General features: G+C 34.8%; 1 protein-coding gene across 1 annotated transcript; it reads left to right on the plus strand.

The window, feature by feature from the left end:
- Nucleotides 1-23,260: 23,260 nt before the first annotated feature.
- LOC131635811 (phenolic glucoside malonyltransferase 1-like) lies at nucleotides 23,261-25,228 on the plus strand. Its single transcript, XM_058906456.1, has 2 exons — nucleotides 23,261-24,791; nucleotides 24,953-25,228. Exon 1 carries the CDS (start codon nucleotides 23,329-23,331, stop codon nucleotides 24,760-24,762), a length of 1,434 nt encoding a protein of 477 aa, XP_058762439.1. The 5' UTR covers nucleotides 23,261-23,328; the 3' UTR covers nucleotides 24,763-24,791; nucleotides 24,953-25,228.
- The last annotated feature ends 1,103 nt before the right edge of the window (nucleotides 25,229-26,331 follow it).

Below are 26,331 nucleotides of genomic sequence, written 5' to 3' on the forward strand. Positions count from 1 at the left end.
CATATTTGTAACAGTCAGAGTGCTGCGATTTGTAAGCCCAAGTCCAATTGGGATCAGGTTATAAATAGGAAACTTTGTAACCTAGTTTAGTAAGCTAACCGGCACTTAGAAAGATGTAACCATTAGGGTTAGCCGTGTAGGTGAACCTCCCGGTTTGTGGGAAGGTCACTGATTTGTTCTTCTCGAAACCAGTAGGTTAGAGAAGTGATTGTCCTCACTCGAAACCTGTAGGTAAGAGTTGGGTATTGTAAGCTTGATTGAAGCCGTGAAGCAGATCAAATATGTGTTCATTGTTAATTGGGTAAATAGCTGTTGCAGGGTTGTAACAGTTAGGTATCACCGGGGAGTGAGCAGAGGTTTTCTTATCTTGGATGGAGTTCTGAGATAGAGATTGCATTGGGTAGTGACTAGGTAAACCAGAGGTTGTTTATCTGTAAACCAGAGGTTGTTTATATAAAATAGTACTACTGATAGTGGAATCTTCTTCCTGGCTTGGTAGCCCCCAGAGTAGGTTAGTTAGAACCGAACTGGGTTAACAATTAACTGTGTTATTTATCTTCTGCATTGTTTGTTCAGTTATGAATGTTATGACTTTGTCTATAACACCAGGTTCAGAAGTGTTAGCTGATCCTGTACGGAACCATGTAAAAATTATAATCTGGTTATGTATGCTGAACATTTGTGATCCCAGGTCTCATTGACTCTTTCCTAAGAGTAATTAAATAATGAGGGATCCTTGTATTTTGCTGGTGCTACATTAATAACAGATCAAATGTCTTGACATCAGGATTGACATCCGAGTTTGTCATACCAGAATTTTTCAGAATTGCAAATGAATTTGTTTTAAACAAGGTTTTCCAAACCTCCGCAGTTCACCCCTCACGTGTATGTAGTCACATGCTCAACAAACACAATAGAAATAGTTATACACATCAAGACCTCACTGGAAGTTCCATATATCTCATCCTCGATATCCCCACCAGGAGTTTTTCGCCAGTTTCAACGTCGACAAGTAAATGTGTGAAAACTCGTTCCATTTCACTCATTAATCCATTAAGAAACCTGATTACTCTAACTAGATCACAAATATTTATGAAAATATAATAAGAAATTTTTATACAAACTTGTTGCCACCAAAGAATATCTGGATGTTGATCTAAAAGAAATACGGTGAGAATTGTTTCATTAATATCAAAGCTCGGTCAGGGTAAGAAATTACGATACAAACACTTGGATGATAGAAGAATGTGATTTGCTTCTTAGTTAGGAGTGTCAAAATGTAACACCCCTTTTCTAACCCCAAATTATAACATACAATTCACAGATTAAGCATGCATAAGGAAAAAGGGCACTATATGTTGATTTCCACAAAATGAAAATCCCAAACAACATATAAACATTCATAATATGCAAAGATCATATTGTAACATAATGATGTAAATCTCATACTTCCATACATTATGCATAAATGTTTGCGGAAAACAAAATAATTTCTATCAAATAATTTCAATGAATATGTCCCAAACCATATTCATCTACCAATTCAAAATCACATTAATATCCATGCTACTTGAATTTACAAATCTAGGCTACAAGGCCTTTAAAAAAAAAAACCAAATGTTAACACATACATCCAAAATATTCAACAAACATAAAGATAGAAAGGTTCAAAACATAAGCATAAGTCTATACAAAAATTCCCCCCAAGTGTTACATGACCAGAGCATATGACTCACTACCTAATCAATACACACTCGGAAGCTTTCCGGCTAACCACGAACAAGCTACTAAGCGTCTGAACCTGCACGTTATCAAACAATGAAAACATTCAAACAGAAGGGTGAGAATTCAAATTATTATAGAAAACATAATAATGGGAAATGCAACAGATAAACAAGCAATGCATTCATTAATTCACCACTCTTCATAAAATAAGCGATTCATATATCATATATCATATATCAATCATCACACAAAACAATCACATGGATAAAAAACATTCACATATCACATAATGTGACTCGAATGTAACAATGTGAATCAATGCATGTGGTACCATGTGAACCCAACGTTTCACTGCTTTCCGATTCATTATCTCGAATCCAAGCCACGCTTCCGATCTGGACAAGATCAAAGCCACAATTATGATCCTAAAGTTTCACCACCTATATTTCCAATCAAGGATCAAAGGCAACCATGTGAACCCAAGTTTCACCGCCTATATTTCAAAGCCAACTATGAATGCATGTACAATTATCCCAACACATATGCAATTAAGATTATCCAAACAAATCTTAACATACCGCATACCACAATAATTCACACGTTGAATTATCCGTCAATTGTACAAGATTCACATACCAAATAACAATTACAACAAACACAACAACCATCATGTGTCCAATCACAACATCATGAATATATCTCCACATATCATGTCAACAATTGTTATTCGCCACATACCAAAACATAACGCACACAAAGAAAATTACATGTTATTTCACATAACAACATCATAATTAATCAATCAAGTGCTAATAAATACTATCCTATCATATATAACATCACAATAGCTTCCTAACGCTTCAAACGGAGCATAAAAAGGAGTTACAGATATAAAGATACAACATTTCAAAGTTTATAAAAAGTTCCATAAAGTAAAGTCCGCTTAGCGGGCATCAAGTGTAACACCCCTTTCTAATACCCCAAATTATAATAATAAACCAATATTCAGAGTAAACATGCATATAAACAAGGGGCGTCACAACGACGTTTTCAAAAACTAAAAGCTTTTAAAAACCAACAGTCATACATCCATAAATATACAATTCATCTGGTCATTATAATAACACATTCTACTTAACATGATTCATTAATAATATGCATACACTGTAACACCCGTATAATTTTAATATTAATTTAATTGGAATATTGAATTAATAATTAGAATTATAAAGATTTTGTGGAAATAATAGAAAATAATGGTTTATGGCATTTGGGCCATGTGAGGAAATAGTAAAAGAAGGGGGGGTGGTTTTGTAATCCTTTTACTAATTTTATTATTATTTTCATAAAACAATTGGAATTGGGAAAAAAGAGGGAACGTGCAAGAACAGAAATTGGGAACGAGGAACGTGAAGGAGAACTGTAGAGGGAGAGACCAAGAACCAAGAACCCTATTTTGAGGTAAGGGGAGACTCTCCATTTAACCTTTATTATCGTATTATAGGTGATAGTATGGATTGGGAGTATTGTTGGATCCATTGATTCTATATTCTAGATCTTGTTTGTGTTCATCATTTAGACTGGATCTATAGCTGTTAAAATCCCTAATAACTGAGTAGATTTAGGGTATGATGAATGAAATCGATTATAGAATCATATACTGTGATTGTTGGTGAACTCGTATGCTGTTAAGATGTGAATTTTCTAGTTTTTAGACCCAAATCGCAGACTGTGCAGGTGAAATCGCGAGGAAGACGAATGGGTAAGTTGCAGATTCTGAGAACTGCTGCCCATTTGCGTATGATACGCGTATGGTACGCGTATGGGGGGTGTGGTACGCGTATGGTACGCTCCCCATAGTGCATCAGAATGTGCCCTTCTGCTGGTACGCGTATGATACGCGTATGGCATGGTGTTGGTACGCGTATGGGCTGTTGATACGCGTATGTGCCTGTTTTGTGTGGAATTTTGATTCTGTTCATACGCGTATGGTACGCGTATGGGTGTGTGCTTTGTGGTTATTGGCCCCTGTTGGTACGCGTATGGTACGCGTATGGCCAGCGTGACCTGCAGATTTTGCTGTTTTATGATGTTTGAAAGTCTGATGACGTGTGACTTTAAACTGATGAATCTGTATGAAATATTGTTGTCTGATTTATTGAATGATGCAATTATATGTATATTAAACATACTTGTTAATGATGATGATGATGAATGATGATGAATGAGTATAAGATGATGCTACTCATAGTATGATGATGATGATAGTATGTTGTATATATGTTGCATGCATTCATAATCATTTGATGAGAGTTGTATCCTAGTGATGAGAGGATGCAGTGAAGGGCAAGATTCCCATTGTGTGGAATCTGTGCTGGCAGGGCCGTATCTGGATGATGATAGATTGGTCGTTGGATTTTTCCACTGGTGATGTTTGGTACCACATGCATAGTGTCAGTTTCATACATATGCATAAATTTTCTTATAACATGATTATATATGTTATGTGATGACTTGTTTGTTTATCTGTGAATGTGTGATGATGGTTTGTCTGAATATGAAACAACTGGGTGAATGATATAACTATGATATGTTATTATTTATGATGCAATAACATTGGTTAACTGTGATGAGACTCACCCTTACTTGTTGTCATTTTTAGATTGAGGATAGCGGCGCGACTTGGTGAGGATTAGCTCATAAGTCGGTTTTTAGTTTTGTGTCGGTGTCATGCTCTGGTAGATGTAACACGGGGGACACGTTGTTTGGAGTTTTGGATTATAACTCTATTTGGTTATGTTGTTTGAAGTCTGATACATTAATGATGAATGTTGACTTGATAATTTAATTCCGCTGTGTAAACATGATTTTTATTTATTGAGTTATAATTTCCAGAGGTCTCAGTGAATGCATGACATGTGCCGAACGTGTGTATTCTTTATTCTATGAATTGTGACACCTCTTGCATGTTTACTCTGATTAATATTTGTTTAAATGTCGCGGGTTATTAGAGGGGTGTTACGATAGTGGTATCAGAGCATAGTCGGTCGTTGTGACCAGAGTCTTAGTGTCAGTCTTCCCTGTGTATGCGACTAATACGAGTTATTTGTCGATACTTTTGTTCTGACTAGTTGTTTGTGGTTAAGCAGAACAATGGCTGGAAGAGGAGGAAGAAATGATGATGCTATCGTTGAGGCTCTGGGCATGATTGCTGGTGTGCTTGGAGGAAATACTGTAGGAGCAGGGATTGGTGCTGAAAGGCAATTGGGGAATTTTCAGAGGAACAATCCTCCATTGTTCAAAGGCACGCATGGTCCTGAAGGTGCTCAGAAGTGGCTGAAAGAGATCGAGAGAATTTTCAGAGTCATTGATTGTGCTGAGAACCTCAAGGTGAGGTATGGCACACACAGGCTGTCTGAGGAAGCTGATGACTGGTGGTTGGCAACCAGAGCTGAACTTGATGCTGATGGTATAGAAATTACTTGGGCTATATTCAAGAGGGAATTTCTGAGAAGGTATTTTCCTGAGGATGTCAGGGGCAGAAAAGAGATTGAATTTCTGGTGCTGGTCCAAGGTAATATGACGGTACCAGAGTATGCTGCAAAGTTTATGGAACTGACGAAGTACTATGTGCATTACAATAATGATGAAGCCAGTGAGTTCTCAAAATGTGTCAAATTTGAGAATGGTCTTCGTGATGAGATCAAGCAGGGCATTAGGTACCAGAGGATTCGGAGGTTTATTGACTTAGTAGATTGTAGCAGGATTTTTGAGGAGGATAACATCAAGCTGAAGTCATCTCACTCTCGCGAGTTGGTTGACAGGAAGGGTAAGAAGCCTATGGATAGAGGTAAGCCATATGGTAGAGGCAAACCTGCTGATTGGAAGAAACCCAGTGGGGGAGATTCCAGTGCTCGTATCAGATGTTACAATTATGGTGAAATGGGACATCGTAGGAATGAGTGCAAGCTTGATCAGAAGAAGTGTTACAAGTGTGACCAAGTGGGCCACATTGCTGCTGATTGTAAGAAGAGGGTTGTGACATGCTACAACTGTGGTGAAGAGGGTCACATTAGTCCGAATTGTACCAAGCCAAAGAAGAACCAAGCGGGAGGAAAGGTTTTTGCTTTGACAGGGTCAGAGACTACTCTAGAAGACAGATTGATTAAAGGTACGTGTTTCATTCATGGCACACCTTTAGTTGCGATTATTGATACTGGAGCAACTCATTCTTTTATTTCTTTGGATTGTGCTACGAGGTTGAATCTTGAGATATCTGACATAAATGGAAGTATGGTTATTGACACTCCTGCGTCGGGTTCAGTAACTACTTCGTCGGCATGCTTGAATTGTCCGGTTGGTATTTTTGGTAGAGAATTTGGGATGGATTTAGTGTGCCTTCCGTTGAAACAATTTGATGTAATCCTGGGAATGAACTGGTTGGAATTCAACCGTGTTCATATCAACTGTTTTGCGAAGACGGTAATTTTTCCTGAAGAAGTTAGTACTGATGATCTGGAAATGACAGCTAGACAGATGAATGAAGCTATCGGAGATGGTGCAACAGTGTTTATGTTATTCGCATTGATGAATGGGAAGGAGGAGGTGGCGAGTGGCGAATTACCTGTGGTGTGTGAATTTCCAGAAGATTTTCCAGAAGATGTGAATGAATTGCCACCGGAAAGAGAAGTGGAGTTTTCTATTGATTTGGTTTTGGGAACTGGTCCAGTGTCGATGGCACCGTATCGTATGTCGCCGTCTGAATTGGCTGAATTGAAGAAGCAGTTGGAAGAATTACTTGAGAAGAAATTCATTCGTCCTAGTGTTTCTCCGTGGGGTGCGCCTGTGTTGCTAGTGAAGAAGAAAGAGGGTTCGATGAGGCTGTGTGTGGATTACAGACAATTGAACAAGGTTACTATCAAGAATCGGTATCCATTGCTGAGGATTGATGATTTGATGGATCAGTTGGTTGGAGCGCGTGTGTTTAGCAAAATTGATCTGAGGTCTGGGTATCATCAGATACGTGTGAAAGATGACGATATTCAGAAGACTGCTTTTAGAACAAGGTATGGACATTACGAGTATTCTGTAATGCCGTTTGGAGTTACTAATGCACCTGGTGTTTTTATGGAATACATGAACAGGATCTTCCATCCTTATCTCGGCAAGTTCGTAGTGGTATTTATAGATGATATCCTGGTATATTCTAAGGGTGAGGAAGAACATGCCGAACATCTTAGAACTGTGTTAGAGCTGTTGAAAGAGAAACAACTTTTTGCCAAACTGTCGAAGTGTGAATTTTGGTTGGAAGAGGTCAGTTTTCTTGGACATGTGATTTCTAAGAATGGTATTGCTGTTGATACTACAAAGATAGAAGCTGTATCTCAGTGGGAAGCTCCGAAGTCAGTGTCAGAGATTCGTAGTTTTCTTGGTCTCGTAGGTTACTACAGAAAATTCATTGAAGGGTTTTCAAAGTTAGCATTACCGTTAACTAAATTAACCAGGAAGGGACAAGCTTTTATTTGGGATGCAAAGTGTGAAGAAGGATTCCAAGAGCTGAAGAGGAGGTTGACTAGTGCTCCTATCTTGATTTTACCGAATCCGACAGAATCATTTGTGGTTTATTGTGATGCGTCACTGATGGGTTTAGGGGGTGTATTGATGCAGAATCAACAAGTGGTCGCTTACGCGTCGAGACAACTCAAAGTGCATGAGAGGAATTATCCGACTCATGATTTGGAGTTGGCAGCTGTGGTTTTTGTTTTGAAGTTGTGGCGACACTATTTGTATGGTTCGAGATTTGAAGTATTCAGTGATCATAAAAGTCTGAAGTATCTCTTTGATCAGAAAGAGTTGAATATGAGGCAGAGAAGGTGGTTAGAATTTTTGAAAGATTATGATTTTGGTTTGAATTACCACCCGGGTAAAGCAAACGTAGTTGCTGATGCATTGAGTAGGAAGACTTTGCATATGTCTATGCTGATGGTGAAGGAATTGGATTTGATTGAACAATTCAGAGACTTGAGTTTAGTGTGTGAAGGTACTCCTACTAGTGTCAAATTGGGTATGTTGAAGCTGACTAGTGGTATTCTTGAAGAAATCAGAGCAGGCCAGAAAGCTGATGTTGGATTGATTGATAAGTTGACTTTGATTAATCAAGTCAAGAATGGTGAATTCAGAGTTGACGAGAATGGTATACTGAGGTTTGGTGACCGAGTTTGTGTTCCTGATATTGATGAACTCCGAAAGCCTATTTTGGAAGAAGGACACCGTAGTGGATTGAGTATTCATCCTGGTGCTACCAAGATGTATCATGACTTGAAAAAGTTGTTTTGGTGGCCGGGAATGAAGAAGAAATTGCTGAGTTTGTGTATTCTTGTTTGACGTGTCAGAAGTCGAAAATTGAGCATCAGAAACCATCTGGATTTATGCAACCGATGTTTATTCCTGAGTGGAAATGGGATAGCATATCGATGGATTTTGTCTCGGGTTTGCCGAGAACTGTCAGAAATTGTGAAGCTATCTGGGTCGTGGTGGACAGGTTGACGAAGTCAGCGCATTTCATACCGGTAAGAATGGATTATCCGATGGAGAAGCTGGCTCAATTGTATATTGAGAAGATAGTGAGTCTGCATGGTATTCCTTCAAGTATCGTGTCAGACAGAGATCCGAGGTTTACGTCTAAGTTCTGGGAAGGTTTGCAGAAAGCTTTGGGTACTAAGCTGAGATTGAGTTCTGCTTATCATCCGTAGACTGATGGACAGACTGAGAGGACGATTCAGTCATTAGAAGATCTGTTGAGATCTTGTGTGTTGGAAGAAGGAGGTACTTGGGATAGTTATCTGCCTTTGATTGAGTTTACCTACAACAACAGTTATCATTCGAGTATCGGTATGGCTCCGTTTGAGGCTTTGTATGGTAGGAGGTGTAGGACGCCGTTGTGTTGGTACGAATCTGGTGAGAGTGCTATGATTGGTCCAGAAATTGTACAACAGACTACGGAGAAGATTAAGATGATTCAAGAGAAGATGAAAGCTTCTCAGAGTCGTCAAAAGAGTTATCATGACAAGAGGAGAAAAACACTTGAGTTTCAAGAGGGAGATCATGTGTTTATGAGAGTTACTCCTATGACGGGGATTGGTCGAGCATTGAAGTCAAAGAAGTTGACTCCACGTTTTATTGGACCATTCCAAATTTCTGAAAGAGTGGGGGAAGTGGCTTATCGTATCGCTCTACCGCCGATGCTTGCAAATTTGCATGATTTGTTTCATGTGTCTCAGTTGAGGAAATACATTTCGGATCCGTCCCATGTGATCCAAGTAGATGATGTACAAGTGAAAGATAACCTGACGATTGAGACTTTACCTGTGAGGATTGAAGATAGAAGGCTGAAGCAATTGCGTGGCAAGGAAATAGCTTTGGTCAGAGTAGCTTGGGGAGGACCGGCTGAGGGAAATGTTACCTGGGAGCTAGAGAGTCAGATGAAGGACTCTTATCCAGAACTTTTTACTTGAGGTATGTTTTCGAGGACGAAAACTCTTTTAGTGGGGGAGAGTTGTAACACCCGTATAATTTTAATATTAATTTAATTAGAATATTGAATTAATAATTAGAATTATAAAGATTTTGTGGAAATAATAGAAAATAATGGTTTATGGCATTTGGGCCATGTGAGGAAATAGTAAAAGAAGGGGGGGTGGTTTTGTAATCCTTTTACTAATTTTATTATTATTTTCATAAAACAATTGGAATTGGGAAAAAAGAGGGAACGTGCAAGAACAGAAATTGGGAACGAGGAACGTGAAGGAGAACTGTAGAGGGAGAGACCAAGAACCAAGAACTCTATTTTGAGGTAAGGGGAGACTCTCCATTTAACCTTTATTATCGTATTATAGGTGATAGTATGGATTGGGAGTATTGTTGGATCCATTGATTCTATATTCTAGATCTTGTTTGTGTTCATCATTTAGACTGGATCTATAGTTGTTAAAATCCCTAATAACTGAGTAGATTTAGGATATGATGAATGAAATCGATTATATAATCATATACTGTGATTGTTGGTGAACTCGTATGCTGTTAAGATGTGAATTTTCTGGTTTTTAGACCCAAATCGCAGACTGTGCAGGTGAAATCGCGAGGAAGACGAATGGGTAAGTTGCAGATTCTGAGAACTGCTGCCCATTTGCATATGATACGCGTATGGTACGCGTATGGGGGGTGTGGTACGCGTATGGCACGCTCCCCATAGTGCATCAGAATGTGCCCTTCTGCTGGTACGCGTATGGCATGGTGTTGGTACGCGTATGGGCTGTTGATACGCGTATGTGCCTGTTTTGTGTGGAATTTTGATTCTGTTCATACGCGTATGGTACGCGTATGGGTGTGTGCTTTGTGGTTTTTGGCCCCTGTTGGTACGCGTATGGTACGCGTATGGCCAGCGTGACCTGCAGATTTTGCTGTTTTATGATGTTTGAAAGTCTGATGACGTGTGACTTTAAAGTGATGAATCTGTATGAAATATTGTTGTCTGATTTATTGAATGATGCAATTATATGTATATTGAACATACTTGTTAATGATGATGATGATGAATGATGATGAATGAGTATAAGATGATGCTACTCATAGTATGATGATGATGATAGTATGTTGTATATATGTTGCATGCAATCATAATCATTTGATGAGAGTTGTATCCTAGTGATGAGAGGATGCAGTGAAGGGCAAGATTCCCATTGTGTGGAATCTGTGCTGGCAGGGCCGTATCTGGATGATGATAGATCGGTCGGTGGATTTTTCCACTGGTGATGTTTGGTACCACATGCATAGTGTCAGTTTCATACATATGCATAAATTTTCTTATAACATGATTATATATGTTATGTGATGACTTGTTTGTTTATCTGTGAATGTGTGATGATGGTTTGTCTGAATATGAAACAACTGGGTGAATGATATAACTATGATATGTTATTATTTATGATGCAATAACATTGGTTAACTGTGATGAGACTCACCCTTACTTGTTGTCATTTTTAGATTGAGGATAGCGGCGCGACTTGGTGAGGATTTGCTCATAAGTCGGTTTTTAGTTTTGTGTCGGTGTCATGCTCTGGTAGATGTAACACGGGGGACACGTTGTTTGGAGTTTTGGATTATAACTCTATTTGGTTATGTTGTTTGAAGTCTGATACATTAATGATGAATGTTGACTTGATAATTTAATTCCGCTGTGTAAACATGATTTTTATTTATTGAGTTATAATTTCCAGAGGTCTCAGTGAATGCATGACATGTGCCGAACGTGTGTATTCTTTATTCTATGAATTGTGACACCTCTTGCATGTTTACTCTGATTAATATTTGTTTAAATGTCACGGGTTATTAGAGGGGTGTTACATACACAGCGGAAATAACGAATACTCATGAATTTCATAATGATCCATGTCCCATACCATGATCATATCACAAATAATATCCAAGACGGAATCATAACATCATATCCAAAATTCTTGGCACTAAGGCCTCTCACAACAACAATAAACATCATACGAAATCGTAAGGTAGTATCAAGATACAAATCCGAATAAAACATGAGTTCAACACCATTAATCCTAACCCAATGTTACATGACCAGAGCATCGACTCACTACCTAATCAAATAACAACTCAGAAGCTCCTCGGCTAAATCCTCGGACAAGCTACTACTCGTCTGAACCTGCACGTTACCAACAAAGGGCAACATTCAAACAGAAGTTTGAGAATTCAAATTATTATAGAAAACATAATAATGAGAAATGCAAACATAAACAAGCATACATTTCACAATTCATCACTCTTCTCAAAATAGACAATTCATATACCATATATCAATCATCACACTAAAACAAATCACATGTATACAAGGCAATCACATAAGACACAATGTGACTCGAATGTAACAATTGTGACTCAATGCATGTGGTACCATGTGAACCCAATGTTTCACCGCTTTCCGATTCAATATCTAGAATCCAAGCCACACTTCCAATCCGGACAAGATCAAAGCCACCACGCCTATTTCCAATTAAGGATCAACGTCTATCTTGTGAACCCAAAGTATCACCGCCTATATTTCAAAGCCAACCATGAATGCATGTACAATTACCTTAACACATATGCAATTAAGATTGTTCACACAAATCTTAACATACTGCATACCTCAATAATTCACACATTGAATTATCCACCAATTGTACAAGATTCACACACCAAAATAACAATTGCAACAAGGCATAACAACCATCATATATCCAATCACAAACATCATGAATATATCTCCACAAAATATTCCAACAATTGCTATTTATCACATATCAAAACATAACACACATAAGACAATTACATGTTATTTCACATAACAACATTATAATTAATTAATCAAGTGTAAATCAATCATATACTATCATATAGAACACCATAATAGCTTTCTAACACTTCAAACGACACATAAAACGGAGTTACGGATAAAAAGTTATGATCATTTGAATTTTCACAAAACAGGGCATTATTGCCAGGCGGAAGAAACCCTTCGCCCGGCGCCCCAAGGCAGTAACTTGACCATAAAAAAGCTCACTCGGCCGCTGCTCGATTGGCGCTTGCTCGCCCCGTGCTTGCCCCGTGCTCGAACATCAAAATTCTGTGCGTTTTCAGCACTTTCAATACCAACTAAAATCCGATTTTTGCCAACCAAAACTCATCCAAACCACAATTTAACACACATAAAAGGTTCCTAAACATATTTCTAATAATGGGTTCACATAAAAACATCATCAAACATGATTAATAGCATAATCTCATGAATTCAACATAAACCCTAACATTTTCCAAATCTATGAAATTGAGAGAATAAGAGATTATACACATAACATTTTTACACACAACATTATCCAATTATATAACCTATAATAATTTAGATTCTAACCCTTACCTCTTGATCTTAGTCCACCCTCTTCAAGAATCTACAATCCTCTCCTCTTTGTTCTTCTCTTAGCCTCTTCTCCCTTCTTTCTATCTTTCTCTATTTTTCTTCTAATTAGGTTATTACCTCACAAACTCTCTACTAACTCTAATTGATATCGGGCTTAACCCACCCAACTATTCTTTCTAATTTAATTAGACCCATTTAGCTAATTCACTATTATTCTACCAATTCCTCAAATAGCTAAATTAACATAATAGCACATAATTAATTAATTATCACTCCAAACAATAATTAAATAAAATAAATAATTATCAAAACTCCAAATAATGCTAATTAAATAAATATCTAATAAAATTGGGATGTTACATCAAGCGCGCTTATGGAAATCAAAATCCAATGACCTCGCTTGAAGCGGCTTAAAACAGTAGCTAACATTTTCGCAGGTCCGCTTAGCGAGCCTTCATTTTTGTTTAAAAACAAACAGCATCCGCTTAGCGGGCCAGGGCCGCTTAGCGGACATGCGATTTTGCAGAAAAAACCAGCAAATACAGAACTGCGAAAATCACACCCCACTACTCAAAATCACTTCCAGTCATCAATAACCAGCAAATACAACTAGTATTCATCATTATTAAATAACATTCATCATCAAAATCATGTTTAATCATACAAATCCATAGAAATTAGCATAAATCATACATTTCTAGGTTTTCATGAAATTGCAAAGATGAAGAGATTCACACAACCAACACATTACCCAATCATATAGTCTATAAGAACTTGGATTCTAACCCTTACCTCTAGTTCAAATCCACCATCTTGATGAAAATCTACAAATCTCCTCTTTGTTCTTCTCTTGACTCTTCTCTTTTTTCTATCTTTTCTCTTTTCTAAATCTAGGTTATCTCACAAATTTCTCTATTAGCTCTTAATTGTTATCGGGCTTAACCCATCCAACTATCCTTTCTAATTCATTTTAGGCCCATTAGCTAATTTACTATATTCTACCAAATACTAATTAGCTAAATTAACACATTAGCACATAATTAAATAATTACCACTCAAACAATAATTAAATAAAACACACAAACATCAAATAATTCTAATTAAATAAATATCTAATAAAAATAGGATGTTACACAAAACACCACCAAGATTAAACAAAGTGATGAAGACACTGTGGAGATCTAAATTCGCAAAATAATTTGGAATCGAGAAAGAAACACTTAAGAAATGAGAGTTTATTACCTCTAAATTGATGACAAAACCACGGCTCACTAATTCAAACTTTGGAAAAGTTGGATCTTGTGCGGTGAAGGCGTTTGCGGAACTATCAATAGGAGAAAGAAACTGTTTGAAATTATGATTTAATGTATCTTCATCCATTTGTGCAATTTATCTTCTTCTTCTACCTCTTAATTCAACTTATCAAGAGTTTCCATTGAATATGAAGGTTAAGATTAACTAATAAAAATATCACAAATTATATTTTTTCTTTGATTTTCTGAATATGATTGAAGAAAAATGGCGTAGGATTGTTGTCCAGGGATAAGATAGGGTTGTCTTTAAGATTTAAATTCTTGAAAAATGAAGAAAGCTTCTGCCTAAAAGATTTGTGATGACTGTGATGATGAACAAAACATATACTTTATTTTTACTTGATGAATTTGTACCCGATAATGGTGGTTGAGGCATCGATATTTTTATTTATTTTTATTTCTCAGAGCTTGAATCCACGACAGTAGAAGTTTCCTTTTCTTGATCACGAGGAAGCTCTTCGTATTCATTGATGACAAAATCAAAATCGATAGCTGAATCTTCATCCTCATCCCCACGATACCGTTCTGATACCAACATCATGGCTTGGAAGGATCAAAGGTCATACTCGTAGAAAAGATAGAGATTATATTCATACTTTTCAGTATACAACCCGTACTCAAGAAATTCAAAATACACCTTTTTTGAAATGCACTTTTCACTATACACATCTTATTAAGGGACTTGGATCGTCTGACGTATTGCGGGAAAGTTAGGCTACCGTTCAAATATTTATGTCCATTAGATGAATTAGAAGGCTGAGTTGATGCCATGTGGAATTGCTGTAAATTAAAAAAAAAAAATTTAAACACTGAAAAAGGATTGAACCAAGAACCCTATCGCCTTGCTTCCACCTCCACCGCCGAAGACCATCCACCACTGGTCGTTGTCATCACACTTTCGCCGTGAAATCCCCTGCTTTCATCTTTGCCATACCCATTGTCAGTCTTCTTTGCAATCATCAACATGCTACAATAAGCTTTTGTCATCATCTCCCCGTCCTCTGCTTTCTTTCTTTTGATTTTGTTCCTTTTCAATCCTATCTAATCTAGTTTTATTTGTTATGAATGTGTTATTGTTGCTAATCAATTTCATTTGGTACTGCTACGGTTTGATTTGCATTCCATGAGTGAGAGCGAGCATAACCAAAATTAAAGAAAGAATTCAAGTAGATTGACAACAGTGGCAAAGAGACGACGGTAATGTGATGATGGTAGAACTCACAGCAATAAATTTGGAAAGAGCTTCCGGCGGCTGTATCATCCCTTTGCTCCCCTATTTTTTTGTTTTGTTAAAATCGGGCACGTGGCATTATTTAAGCAGTCCGATTTATTCAACGGCTAAAATTCATTGAACGACACTCTAACGTTGCCGCGTTTACGTTGGAGAATCTGCTTCCCTTATTAAGGGTGTAGTAAAGAAAGTAAAGAAATTGAAGGAAGTAGTAAAAAAATAAATTTATTTTCAATCTTACAAAATATTTATATGAAGGTTTTTATTAAGGGTGGTGATATATATATATATATATATATATATATATATATATATATATATATATATATATATATATATATATATATATATATATATATATATATATATATATATATATATATATATATATATATATTCTCTTTTTGTTATTAATTTTTATGTGCAAAAATGTGGTTGATTTTACAATGTGAACTAACAATATTTTATTGTGGATGATAAACCTTGATAAAAAAAAAAAAGAAAGAAGAGACGTATATCTAATAACTTTTCCAAACTTGTTTTCTATTGTTGTCTCTCTCGTGATTTTAAGTCGGTCAGTACATGTGAATTTTAATGGGGCAAGTTCCCTATAAGTCATAACACAAACGTATCGTTCATGAAAGTGACTTTACAATAAAAGTGGAATTTCGAATGAGATTGCTAGAACGTTGTTCTTGGAAGAATTAAAGAAACAACAAAACGTATATAAATTTGATTCTTTTTCTGATAGATACCTTTGATTTTCTCACCCGATATTGTTCCTACAGTTGTCGTTTTGTTATTTTGGATGGAAACAAATTAGTAGTAAAGATATACTCTATTTCTTAAACTCTATTTTTTTATTATTATTTTGTGTGTATATTACACGTATTTCTAAGATATGTGATACATATATACTATTTATTTAATTTTATGCACACAAAATTATAATAATGAACTCTCCATTTCTTTTTAAGAAATGAAGTGGATCCTTACTCGAAATCAAATTATTTATTGAGACTTTGAAATTATTTGTCAGAAGTTTTATTTTAAATTTAATCTAACTTTTGTTATTTATTTTATTATTGGTTTAGTGACCAATATTAACAATTAATTATAATTTTTGAAAGCAGGAAAAATTGAATCAAATAGGTCTATAGGATCAATAAAATCAGGAATCGAAAGGATTATTGATTTCATCTAATTGTTGAACTGAATATGCTGCTATTGTACCGGTAGAAATCGGTTAAAACCAATTAAAACTGATAAAAATCTGTGAACCGATAATTTTAAAAAATCGACGGGTCAAATGTAAATTTTTCTTTTCCAGAAAAAATGACACACTTTTCATATATTAAAAAATATATAATTAAACTTTATTCAAAAGCTATTTATAACAACTTGCAATTAGATTTGGTTAAAAAATTATTTAAATTTATATTTTATATTATTTTATTGTAAGTACTGATTATATTTAAAATTTAAATTTAAAGAATCAACATGTGGAATTATGATATTTTAAAATTTTATAAGTGTTGTGATATTTTTTAGAGACTAAATTATCCGATTTGACACAATTAATAAATATTTAGTTTTGTTATATAGATCGATTTATTTATTCAAGTTATCTGGTTTAATCCAGTTTAATTATGTGATCAATCACTAAACCAGTAATCCAATATCCTCATTAATTTAATTATCAATTTAATTTTTAAAATATTAATTGAAAGAGGGAGTGTGATGACCGGTTCAAACCACAACCAAACCATTATTTATATGAAAAACTTTGAATTATTTTTTTGTTTTGCCTTTAAAAAGGTAATATACAATAAATAGTTTTAATTTTATTTTAATATTTTATTATGCATATATTAGTTTGACGGAGTTATTAATTTTTTTTTATTTAAAATTGACTTATTTTTTATATATAAAAAAGATAAATTTGATAATAATTTAAAATTTAAAATTATGGAAAACTCTTAATCCACTCCTTGAATTTCTAAGCTACCATGCATGTTTCCAAAAATGTCTTATGCTTCCGTAGATGTATCTTCGGAAGTATTTTTTTTTGTTCAAAGTTCATTGGTTCCGTAGGTGCATCTACGGAATCCTTCCAGTTATGCATCTACGGAAGAATTTGATGTTAAACTCGCAGCAAACTCTTCTCCTCCCTCATTCTGAACATTTCTCATTTTCAAACTCTAACTCTCTCAACCTCAAAAATCAAACTTCCACCAAACTTCATTGTTTTCTCTCGAGTTTGGCAATGAACATCAACATCAACGATCAACACATTCCGAGTCGTTCAAAACTCAATTTAATCGGTAAGTTTTTGAATTTCCGAGTTATTTTCGAGTATTTCCTATAATAGAGTTAGAATACAATTTTAGGTTTAAAATCATTGGATAGTTTTAGAAACATAGTTTAGAGACAATGTAGTTATTATTAGTTATGTAAAACAAACGATTAGGGCTCAAAAATGATTTTTCCAAGGAAGTGAACAGTTACAGACGCCATTGTTGCGTTTCTATGTTGTAGAACGTTCCGTAGGTGCATTTACGGAACAAATGAAATGTTAGGTAGTTCCGTAGATGCACATACAAAACGAACCCATATTTTTTGAATGTTGGGTTCATCCGTAAATGTATCTACGAAAGAGTTCCATATTTTCACCTACGGAGTTAAAATTGATTTTTTTCCCTTTTTCCTTTTGTTTTTATAATTTAATTGTATCTAATTTAACTTAATTGTAATATGCAGACATTATGTCCGACCAGCCGAACTGCATTATATCTGAGAGAATTGCACAACATGCATTCGTGCGACGTGCACAGATGCAGATAGTCTTACAGGTGACAGATGGCACATCCGTTCTGGCAGATGTATCTGACACCTCAGTTCCAACAGAGGTGATAGATATGGTCACGATGCAGACTCACTCGGAGCATAACGGACATGGGTCTTCCACATCTACTTCTTCTTGCGTTGGAATGATGGTGAGGGTACCTCACGGACGCCCTCCACCCATATACGTCTCTGAGATACTTCTGCTACTCCTGTGCCACCTTCGGCCGATGTTGGATCTCCTGTGTCACCTCCTAATGGTGTGGATCCATTGAACATGGAGGCAGGTTCGCCTGAGGCGCCTGAGGGTTACCTAGAAGGTCCTTTAGATTTATCCCTATTGATAGGGTACACAGATCATACAACCAGACATGTTTGGAATAGAGAGGTAAAATTTCTTAGACTTACTTTTTTGTCCTCAGTGGAAATTTATTATTTCTAACTTTGCTTGTTATAATATTGTTTTCTTTGGAAATTTTCAGGATAGGGCAAAAGACTTTATCTTTATAGGAGCCCGCAAAGCCGTGGTTCTAATATGTTCTAATAGCTTTCGGGCTGAAGGACCTATGTCACATCGGGTACTCCACTATACACAACGAGATGCAGATGGCATTTGCAGAGAGGTAACACCTAGATACGTCCTCATTCCATCTGCCTCATGATAATGTTACTATTACATTAGACGACATCGCACGCCTCCTGCATATACCTATCCGGGGTACCCTCCTTTGTCACGGTAGGATGACGAAGAGAGAGGCTCTGATTGAGGAGCTCGGGGCTAATCTAGAGGATGCACTTGAGGAGGTGGAGAGAACCAGCGACGCGTACATGATGTTTCACTTCTTGACGCGGAGATATGATGCCGAGCTTCTTGCGGCACAACAGGATGCTGGCGACCCAATTGAGATGGAGATACACAGACAACATATACTGAGGTGTTACTTCCTATTTTTGGTAGGTACTTAGCTGTTTGTGGACACAAGCTCCTCCTATACAGATGTCGTTTACTTGAGGTACTTTTCGGATACCGTACAGATCCATGAGTACAATTGGGGAGCAGCAACACTAGCGTGCAACTACTCGAGACTCGGAGAGGGGTGCTAGTGGAAAGCAAGGACTGTGGCAGACAACTGTTCACTCTTAGTGATAAGATATTAACGGTGGGTAAATATTAACGGTGCGCAGATATTAATGGTATGGGCAGATATTAACGATGTTTTCTTTCTTGAGGGGTTTGATCACATGCGTATACTAGATGATATCATGAGGGTGGCAGATGAGGCATTTTTGTACCGTAGACATCGTGCCAGGATGGGTGTGACACTTAACGGTAGAGGCAAAGTATTCGGCAGATGAGGCGGTGGACGAAGATGTGGCGCAAGAGGCAGGGGAGAGGATGAGGATGTTGCCCGGCAAACACAGTGGTGATTGTGCTGATTATTTTGATGTATGTATTTTTATTAGATTGATGTACTTTATTTTGATTATGTATGACATTATTTGAATGATTTGTACTATGTATTCTTTTTTGTGTACTATATACCATTGCCTTTACATTACACTACTTTGATGTACTATATTTTGATGTTAAAAAAAGTTGAGTTTTGGAGTGAAATGCTGTTTATTTAAAATATTACAGAGTAGGTATATCTACGAAACATTATGTTTTTAACACGTTCTGTAGATATATCTACAAAACTTTATTTAAAAGTTGAATTTCAACGTTCACTATGTTTTTAATGCTTCCGTAGATAAGGCTCTGAAAAGAAACAAATTTTGGCAAAAAAAATGTGCTTCCTGATGTGCATCTCTAGAATCAGGGAGCATAATTAGAATTTCACCACTTGCCTAAGAGTTATAAGGGGTGGTTTGAGATATTCTCCAAATTATTGATAAAAAATTAAAAAATAAATAAATATTATGTATGTTATGGTTATTGCTCTCTTGTCTAACATTTGATGGTCTGACCAAGTTTTATGGCTTTTGTTGGAATGGATGTTGCATTATTACATTTATTTAGAATTGATTAGGGTAGAATTGAGTTTGATAGAATTAATTTTATCAGAATTGAATTTAGAAGAATTGATTTATGTTTGAATACATTTATGAAAAAGTGAGTTAAACAATAAATTTCAGTGTAAAAATCACCCATAATCAATTCTGGAGACAGAAGCTACAGATTCCAGCTTCAAGTAGAATCATTTCTAGAGGCTGAATCAATTTTATTTTTAAAAAACCAAACACCTCAAAATCATCCCGAATCAATTCTATCGCTCTAAAATTGATTCTAGATTTTGTAGAAGTGGAATCAAACATACACTTAGGGTATGTTGGGATTGGCGGTGAATAGAATTGATTCTAGCAGAATTGAGCATGGTAAAATTGAGTTTAGTAGAATTGATTTATGTTTGGATACATTTATGTAAAAGTGAGTTGAACAATAAATTTCAGTGTAAAAATCACCCATAATCAATTATGGAGGTAGGAGCTACAAATTCTAGCTTCAAGTAGAATCAATTGTGGAGGCAGAATCAATTATACTTTTGATAAAACTAACACCTAAAAATCACCCAGAATCAATTCTACACCTCTAAAATTGATTCTAAGTCTTCCAAAAGCCAACCCAAACATGCACTTAGCCTATGTTTGACTTTTGACAAAAAAACCCACACGTTTTGGAGAAGTTTGCTTCTGTAGCTTCAGTAAACCACGGTAGAAACATAGTTAAACGTGAGGTGGCGGTAGCCTACTTGATTACCAAACACGCACTTAATATCTTACCTAATATCGGTGAGATCTCTCATGACTAAGTATATATATATATATATATATATATATATATATATATATATATATATATATATATATATATATATATATATATATATATATATATATATATATATATATATATATATATATATATATATATATATATATATATATATATATATATATATATATTAAAGAAGTGAGAAGCATTAAATTGTTTCATAACAAAGGCAGATATGATGTCCTACTGGATTAGATATTCCATTTACCATGTTATGATGTCCTACTGGAGTTAAGTTGTTTTTATTTTTGCAATTTGTTTAGCAAATTTTAAATTTCAAGTAAACTTTATTGTGAAATCCTTTTTAAATAAATTTTCTTATGATTTATAAAATAAATCTTTAAAAAATTTACAAAGTTTTTAAAATGTGTTTAACCATCAATAAAAAACTTAGTCCATTTCCGCACCTAAAGTCTTTTCCATCCTGATTTTAAAAAATTACTATTAATGTGTGTTTGGAAACCAAGTCTACGACCGTTACCGTGCATTTAATGTTATATCGATCGTGTTTTCTTGAAGCAATAAAGTGTAGCTTTTGACAAACGTACGGTGAGACCGTGATTTTGAACAAATCTCAAACATTAGGCTGTGTTTGGATTGACGGTGGACAGAATTGATTCTGAAAGAATTGAATTGAGTAGAGTTGATTTCAACAGAATTGAGTTTATAATAATTGATTTATGTTTGAATACAATGATATAGAAGTGATTGTCATCAATTAATGTTGTTTGCATAGTTTTAACAAAAGCGTTTTTGAATTGGATAATTACCAAAATGGTAATAAATTCTAATACAAATAAAAAAGAAAAGAAGTAATTGATAAAAATTAAAGAGGGTAAATAAGGAAAATTTAAAAGAGTTGTAATAAATAATATATAATATATGTAGAATTGATTCTACTAAACTCAAAAGCTAGGAATTGTAGTTTCTACTAGAATTACTTTTGGAGCAGGAGAATTGATTTTGAAAAAGTATCCAAACAAGAAAAAAAAAACCAATTTTCAAGTTTGTTTTTTGAACAAATACCAATTTTCAAGTTGAAGTGCATTAGAAGTGCATTTGGAGCTTGTAGAAGCCAATCCAAACATGCACTTAATATTTTTATCCACCGTAAGTTTCTACCGTGGTTTTTCATGAATTTTAAACATAAATTTAAAAGAAACAAGAAGACCCGTTTCTCCATTTTATTTGAAAAATGCATTCTAGAGAATAATAAATACTAATAAAATATTTTGAACTTTTTAATAATTTTATTTTATTGAAAATAGTACTCTTTTAGAAAACATTGTAATGAAATATATTTAAATTTTAGAGGAATGATGTTCTTCCATCCATATTATACACCGATACTTACACCAAATATTATTCACCGTATTTATACGGTAAACAATGTTTCTAAAAATAAAATAATAATATTTATAAAAAATATTTTTTATTTTTAAAATTACGAACGATACTGTTCATGTACGGACGTGCATTAACCAATTTTATTACCGTATTAACCAAGTTTTTACACTGCATTAACCAAGTGATAACTAGTAAAAATTATTTTTAATATCTGGATGTTGCATTAATCAACTTCATTACTGCATTAACCAAGTTTTTACACTGCATTAACCAAATTAGTGACTGCTAAAAATTATTTTTAATACCTGGATGTTGCATTAACCAACTTCATTACTACATTAACCAAATTTGGTTAATATAGTGTAAAAATTTGGTTAATGCAGTAATGAAGTTGGTTAATGCACGTCCGTAGATGAACAATGTCGTCTGTAATTTTAAAAATAAAAATAAAAATTATTATTTTATTTTACAAAACACTATTCACCGTAATGGAAAGAAGGAATATTGGAAGAATTTGAATCGGTTTGTCTTAATTCAAATTATATAATACTATATTATACACACTATGCAATTTATTAGTTGTACTCTTTCTAGAGACTTTTATGTGGTTTTAATCCTTTTATTGTAACTTGTACAAGACTCTTTTAAATTTAATAATGCAACTATTTTAAATTGTTTCTAAAATAGTTCCATTACTAGAGTAGTACTAAGTTTTTAACACTGTGCCAACTTTTTAACCTTTTCAAAAACAGTTCTTGTACTAAGTTCCGACAACGACTCTTGCCAAAACAAAAAACAAAACATTTAAGTTTTGATTTACTCTTTCCTATGAATCGTCCGACATCATGAAATGAATATATCTAACACCTGCATTGTACGACTCAAACTAACATTCATTTCAAATATGTGGTTCACATTTTTTATCATTTCATAATTTATTTTTTATTTCTTAAATAAAATTTCCAATAATCTCCTTTTATTTTCACTTTCAACTTTGAATTCTTTCTATAAAGCTTCTCTCTAGTTTTTCATAGCTAAGAAACATATTCAAACAACACCTCACATGGCTTCCAACAACAACCACCTTAAAATCCACCAACACCTTAAAGTTGTTCCTCCATCATCATCAACCCAAACAACAACAACAACAACAATTCCTCTCACATTTCTAGACTTATTGTGGCTAAGGTTTCATCCTGTAGAGAGACTTTTCTTCTACACCCTCCCTATTTCACAATCACACCCCTCTTTTTTCTTTCAAAATCTTGTTCCAATTCTCAAATCTTCACTTTCTTTAACCCTCCAACATTTTCTCCCTCTAGCTGGTAAAATCATTTGGCCTTTAGATTCTTCAAAACCATTCATCCAATTCAATCCCAACGATGATAATAATGGAGTGTCCTTACTCATTGCAGAATCTGATTCCGATTTCAATCATCTCATTCAAAACTCACCCAAAAAAACTTCTTTGTCTCGTTCTTTTATACCGGTTTTGGAATCAACCGATGTCTTTGCTTCAATAGTTTCCATTCAAATAACCCTTTTTCCAAGAAATGGTTTTTCCATTGGAATAAGCACACACCATGCCGTTCTAGATGGAAAATCTTCAACCATGTTCATTAAAGCTTGGGCTTATCTATGCAAAAAAATCACTGAAAACGAAAAATCGCCGACTTTGTTACCAGAGTTAGAGCCTTTACTCGATAGAGAAAGCATCAAAGACCGAGATGGACTTAGTGATATTTTCGCAAACATCTTGACTGAGATGTTTACAAATGAAAAAGCAAACAAAAGAAGCTTGAAGATTCTCCCTTTTGAACCAAAACTCGAAGACTATGTTCGAGCTACGTTCGAGCTCAAGCGCGAAGATTTGAATAAGATAAAGGAATCAGTGTTATCCAAATGGGAGATATTCAATACAAATGAATCAAAGCCAAAGAGCTTATCATCTTTTGTTTTGACTTGTGCTTACTCATTAGTTTGTGTTGCAAAAGCGATTCAAGAAATTCAAAATGAGAAAGAGAAATTTGCTTTTTCGTTTATAGTAGATTGTAGAGCAAGGTTAGAACCACCAATAGCAAGTAACTATTTTGGTAACTGTGTTTGGGGACATTTGGTTGATACAAAACCACTGGATTTCATAGATGAAGATGGAGTGTTTTTGGTTGCGAAGTGTATTCATGAGAAAATAAAGATGATAAATGAAAATGATGTTCTTGAAGGAGCTAAAGATATGATTGGTAAAATTACAAGTTTGATGAAGGAAGGATATGAAATTATTGGAGTGGCGGGATCTAATAGATTCGAAGTTTATGAAAATGATTTTGGTTGGGGGAGGCCGGAAAAAGTGGAGATAGTGTCGATTGATAGAAATTTGACAATTGGTTTGGCAGACAGCAAAGATGGGAGAGGTGGGATTGAAATTGGACTTGTTCTTAATAAACATGTTATGGATGTATTTAGTACTTTGTTTTTTGAAGGATTAAGTTTGTGTTAATTGATTTTGGAAAGCAAATTCAAATCTTGGTGAGTAATCTCTTCATATCGATTGGAACAAAAGGGATTACTTGCCTTAAAAACATTTGCTTTTGTTATTTGAATAAAAGATGAATGCATTTTTTTATCTTTATATTTTATGAAGCATTAAATTTGGCTATGAATTTAGCTCATTGATTGTTTTTTCGAAGGAAATATTGTGATGGACGACGGAAAGCAGTGCCATAGAATATTAGCAGGGAAAATATTGTAATGGATGGCATAAAGCAACCACTACCGCAGAGAGATTACATCCGTTTTTTATACATTTAACACCCCGTTCTTACAGGGTGTAAATTCAAAGAGTGAAAAATATTCGATGAAAGTTTTAAAACTGGTATAAATAGAGGATAAATTACACTCTATTTCATAAATAATCGGTGTAAATTGTTACATATAGGCGTTTAAATTAAGCAAATTTACACCTCATTTGATAAAAATTGGATGTAAAATGAATAATGTTTATTATAAATGTCAACAAATTTACACCCTAAAAGGGTGTAAAAATATGGTATATTGCACCCTATTTTAGTTATGACTGAGGTAAAATATTTGATAATTATATTATATTTTATTTCGTTTACATTCTATTTTATTCAGCCAAATATTTTTGCATACTGCTGGACATTCAGTAAACAAAAATCTTATAACGTGTGTAAAACAACTCGATTTATTTTTTAATATTATTTTAAAAAAATTATTAAACCAAAATTTTTATATAACATTCATTCAATAAACAAAAAGCACAATTAAAACAACCATATTCTAACGTTACATTAGATATCTGGAACCATAAATCTTTCATTCACTAAACACTAGCCAAAATGGCATCAACTCAACTATATCAAGCATTTACTAAGAAATTGCCCAAACTACCTAAACTACCCTTCCCTTAAAAATATTTTACACTACACTTTAGACATTATGGTAATTAACAAAATAACTCTTAACTTTTTCAACTATTCTGATTTCATGCACCAATTGTCAACCTCTCATTGGTCCAAATTGAAAAACTCTTTTTCGCAGCATAAACTCCTTTCTCTTTTCTGACTCTCTTTCCTCTCCGTCTTCTCCTCTGAGAGAAACCCTAATTTCTCTCCGGCTACCCGAGCCCTTCTCTTTCTCACTCTCTCTCATTTCAATCGCTCCATTTCTCTCTCTGAAACCAACTTACCCTTCTATCGTTTATTACAAATGCTGGTGCTCCTATTGCTCTGAGGTGAAATAATTGTTCAAGAAGCTTGGTGTTCAACCACTAGTCTTCAAAATGGATGAAATGGGTATTTCAACTTCAAACCCTAACTATTACTTACGAAATCGTCACACTCTCTCGTCACCTGCATTTACGGGGTAATAATCTCTCTCGTCACCTCACTTCCTTTTTCCAGATCCAGCTTCTGGATCCGAATTTGTCTATTTGATGTATGTTTATCTTAATTGATTTTGCATTTCATGTTAGGTCCACAATTGCAGAAGTTTATGAAAAGACTCATTGGCAAATACATTGTCCCAAATGTATTTGTTGGTAAGC

The sequence above is a fragment of the Vicia villosa genome, unplaced genomic scaffold, assembly GCF_029867415.1.
Source record: "Vicia villosa cultivar HV-30 ecotype Madison, WI unplaced genomic scaffold, Vvil1.0 ctg.001554F_1_1, whole genome shotgun sequence".
Lineage (NCBI taxonomy): Eukaryota > Viridiplantae > Streptophyta > Magnoliopsida > Fabales > Fabaceae > Vicia > Vicia villosa.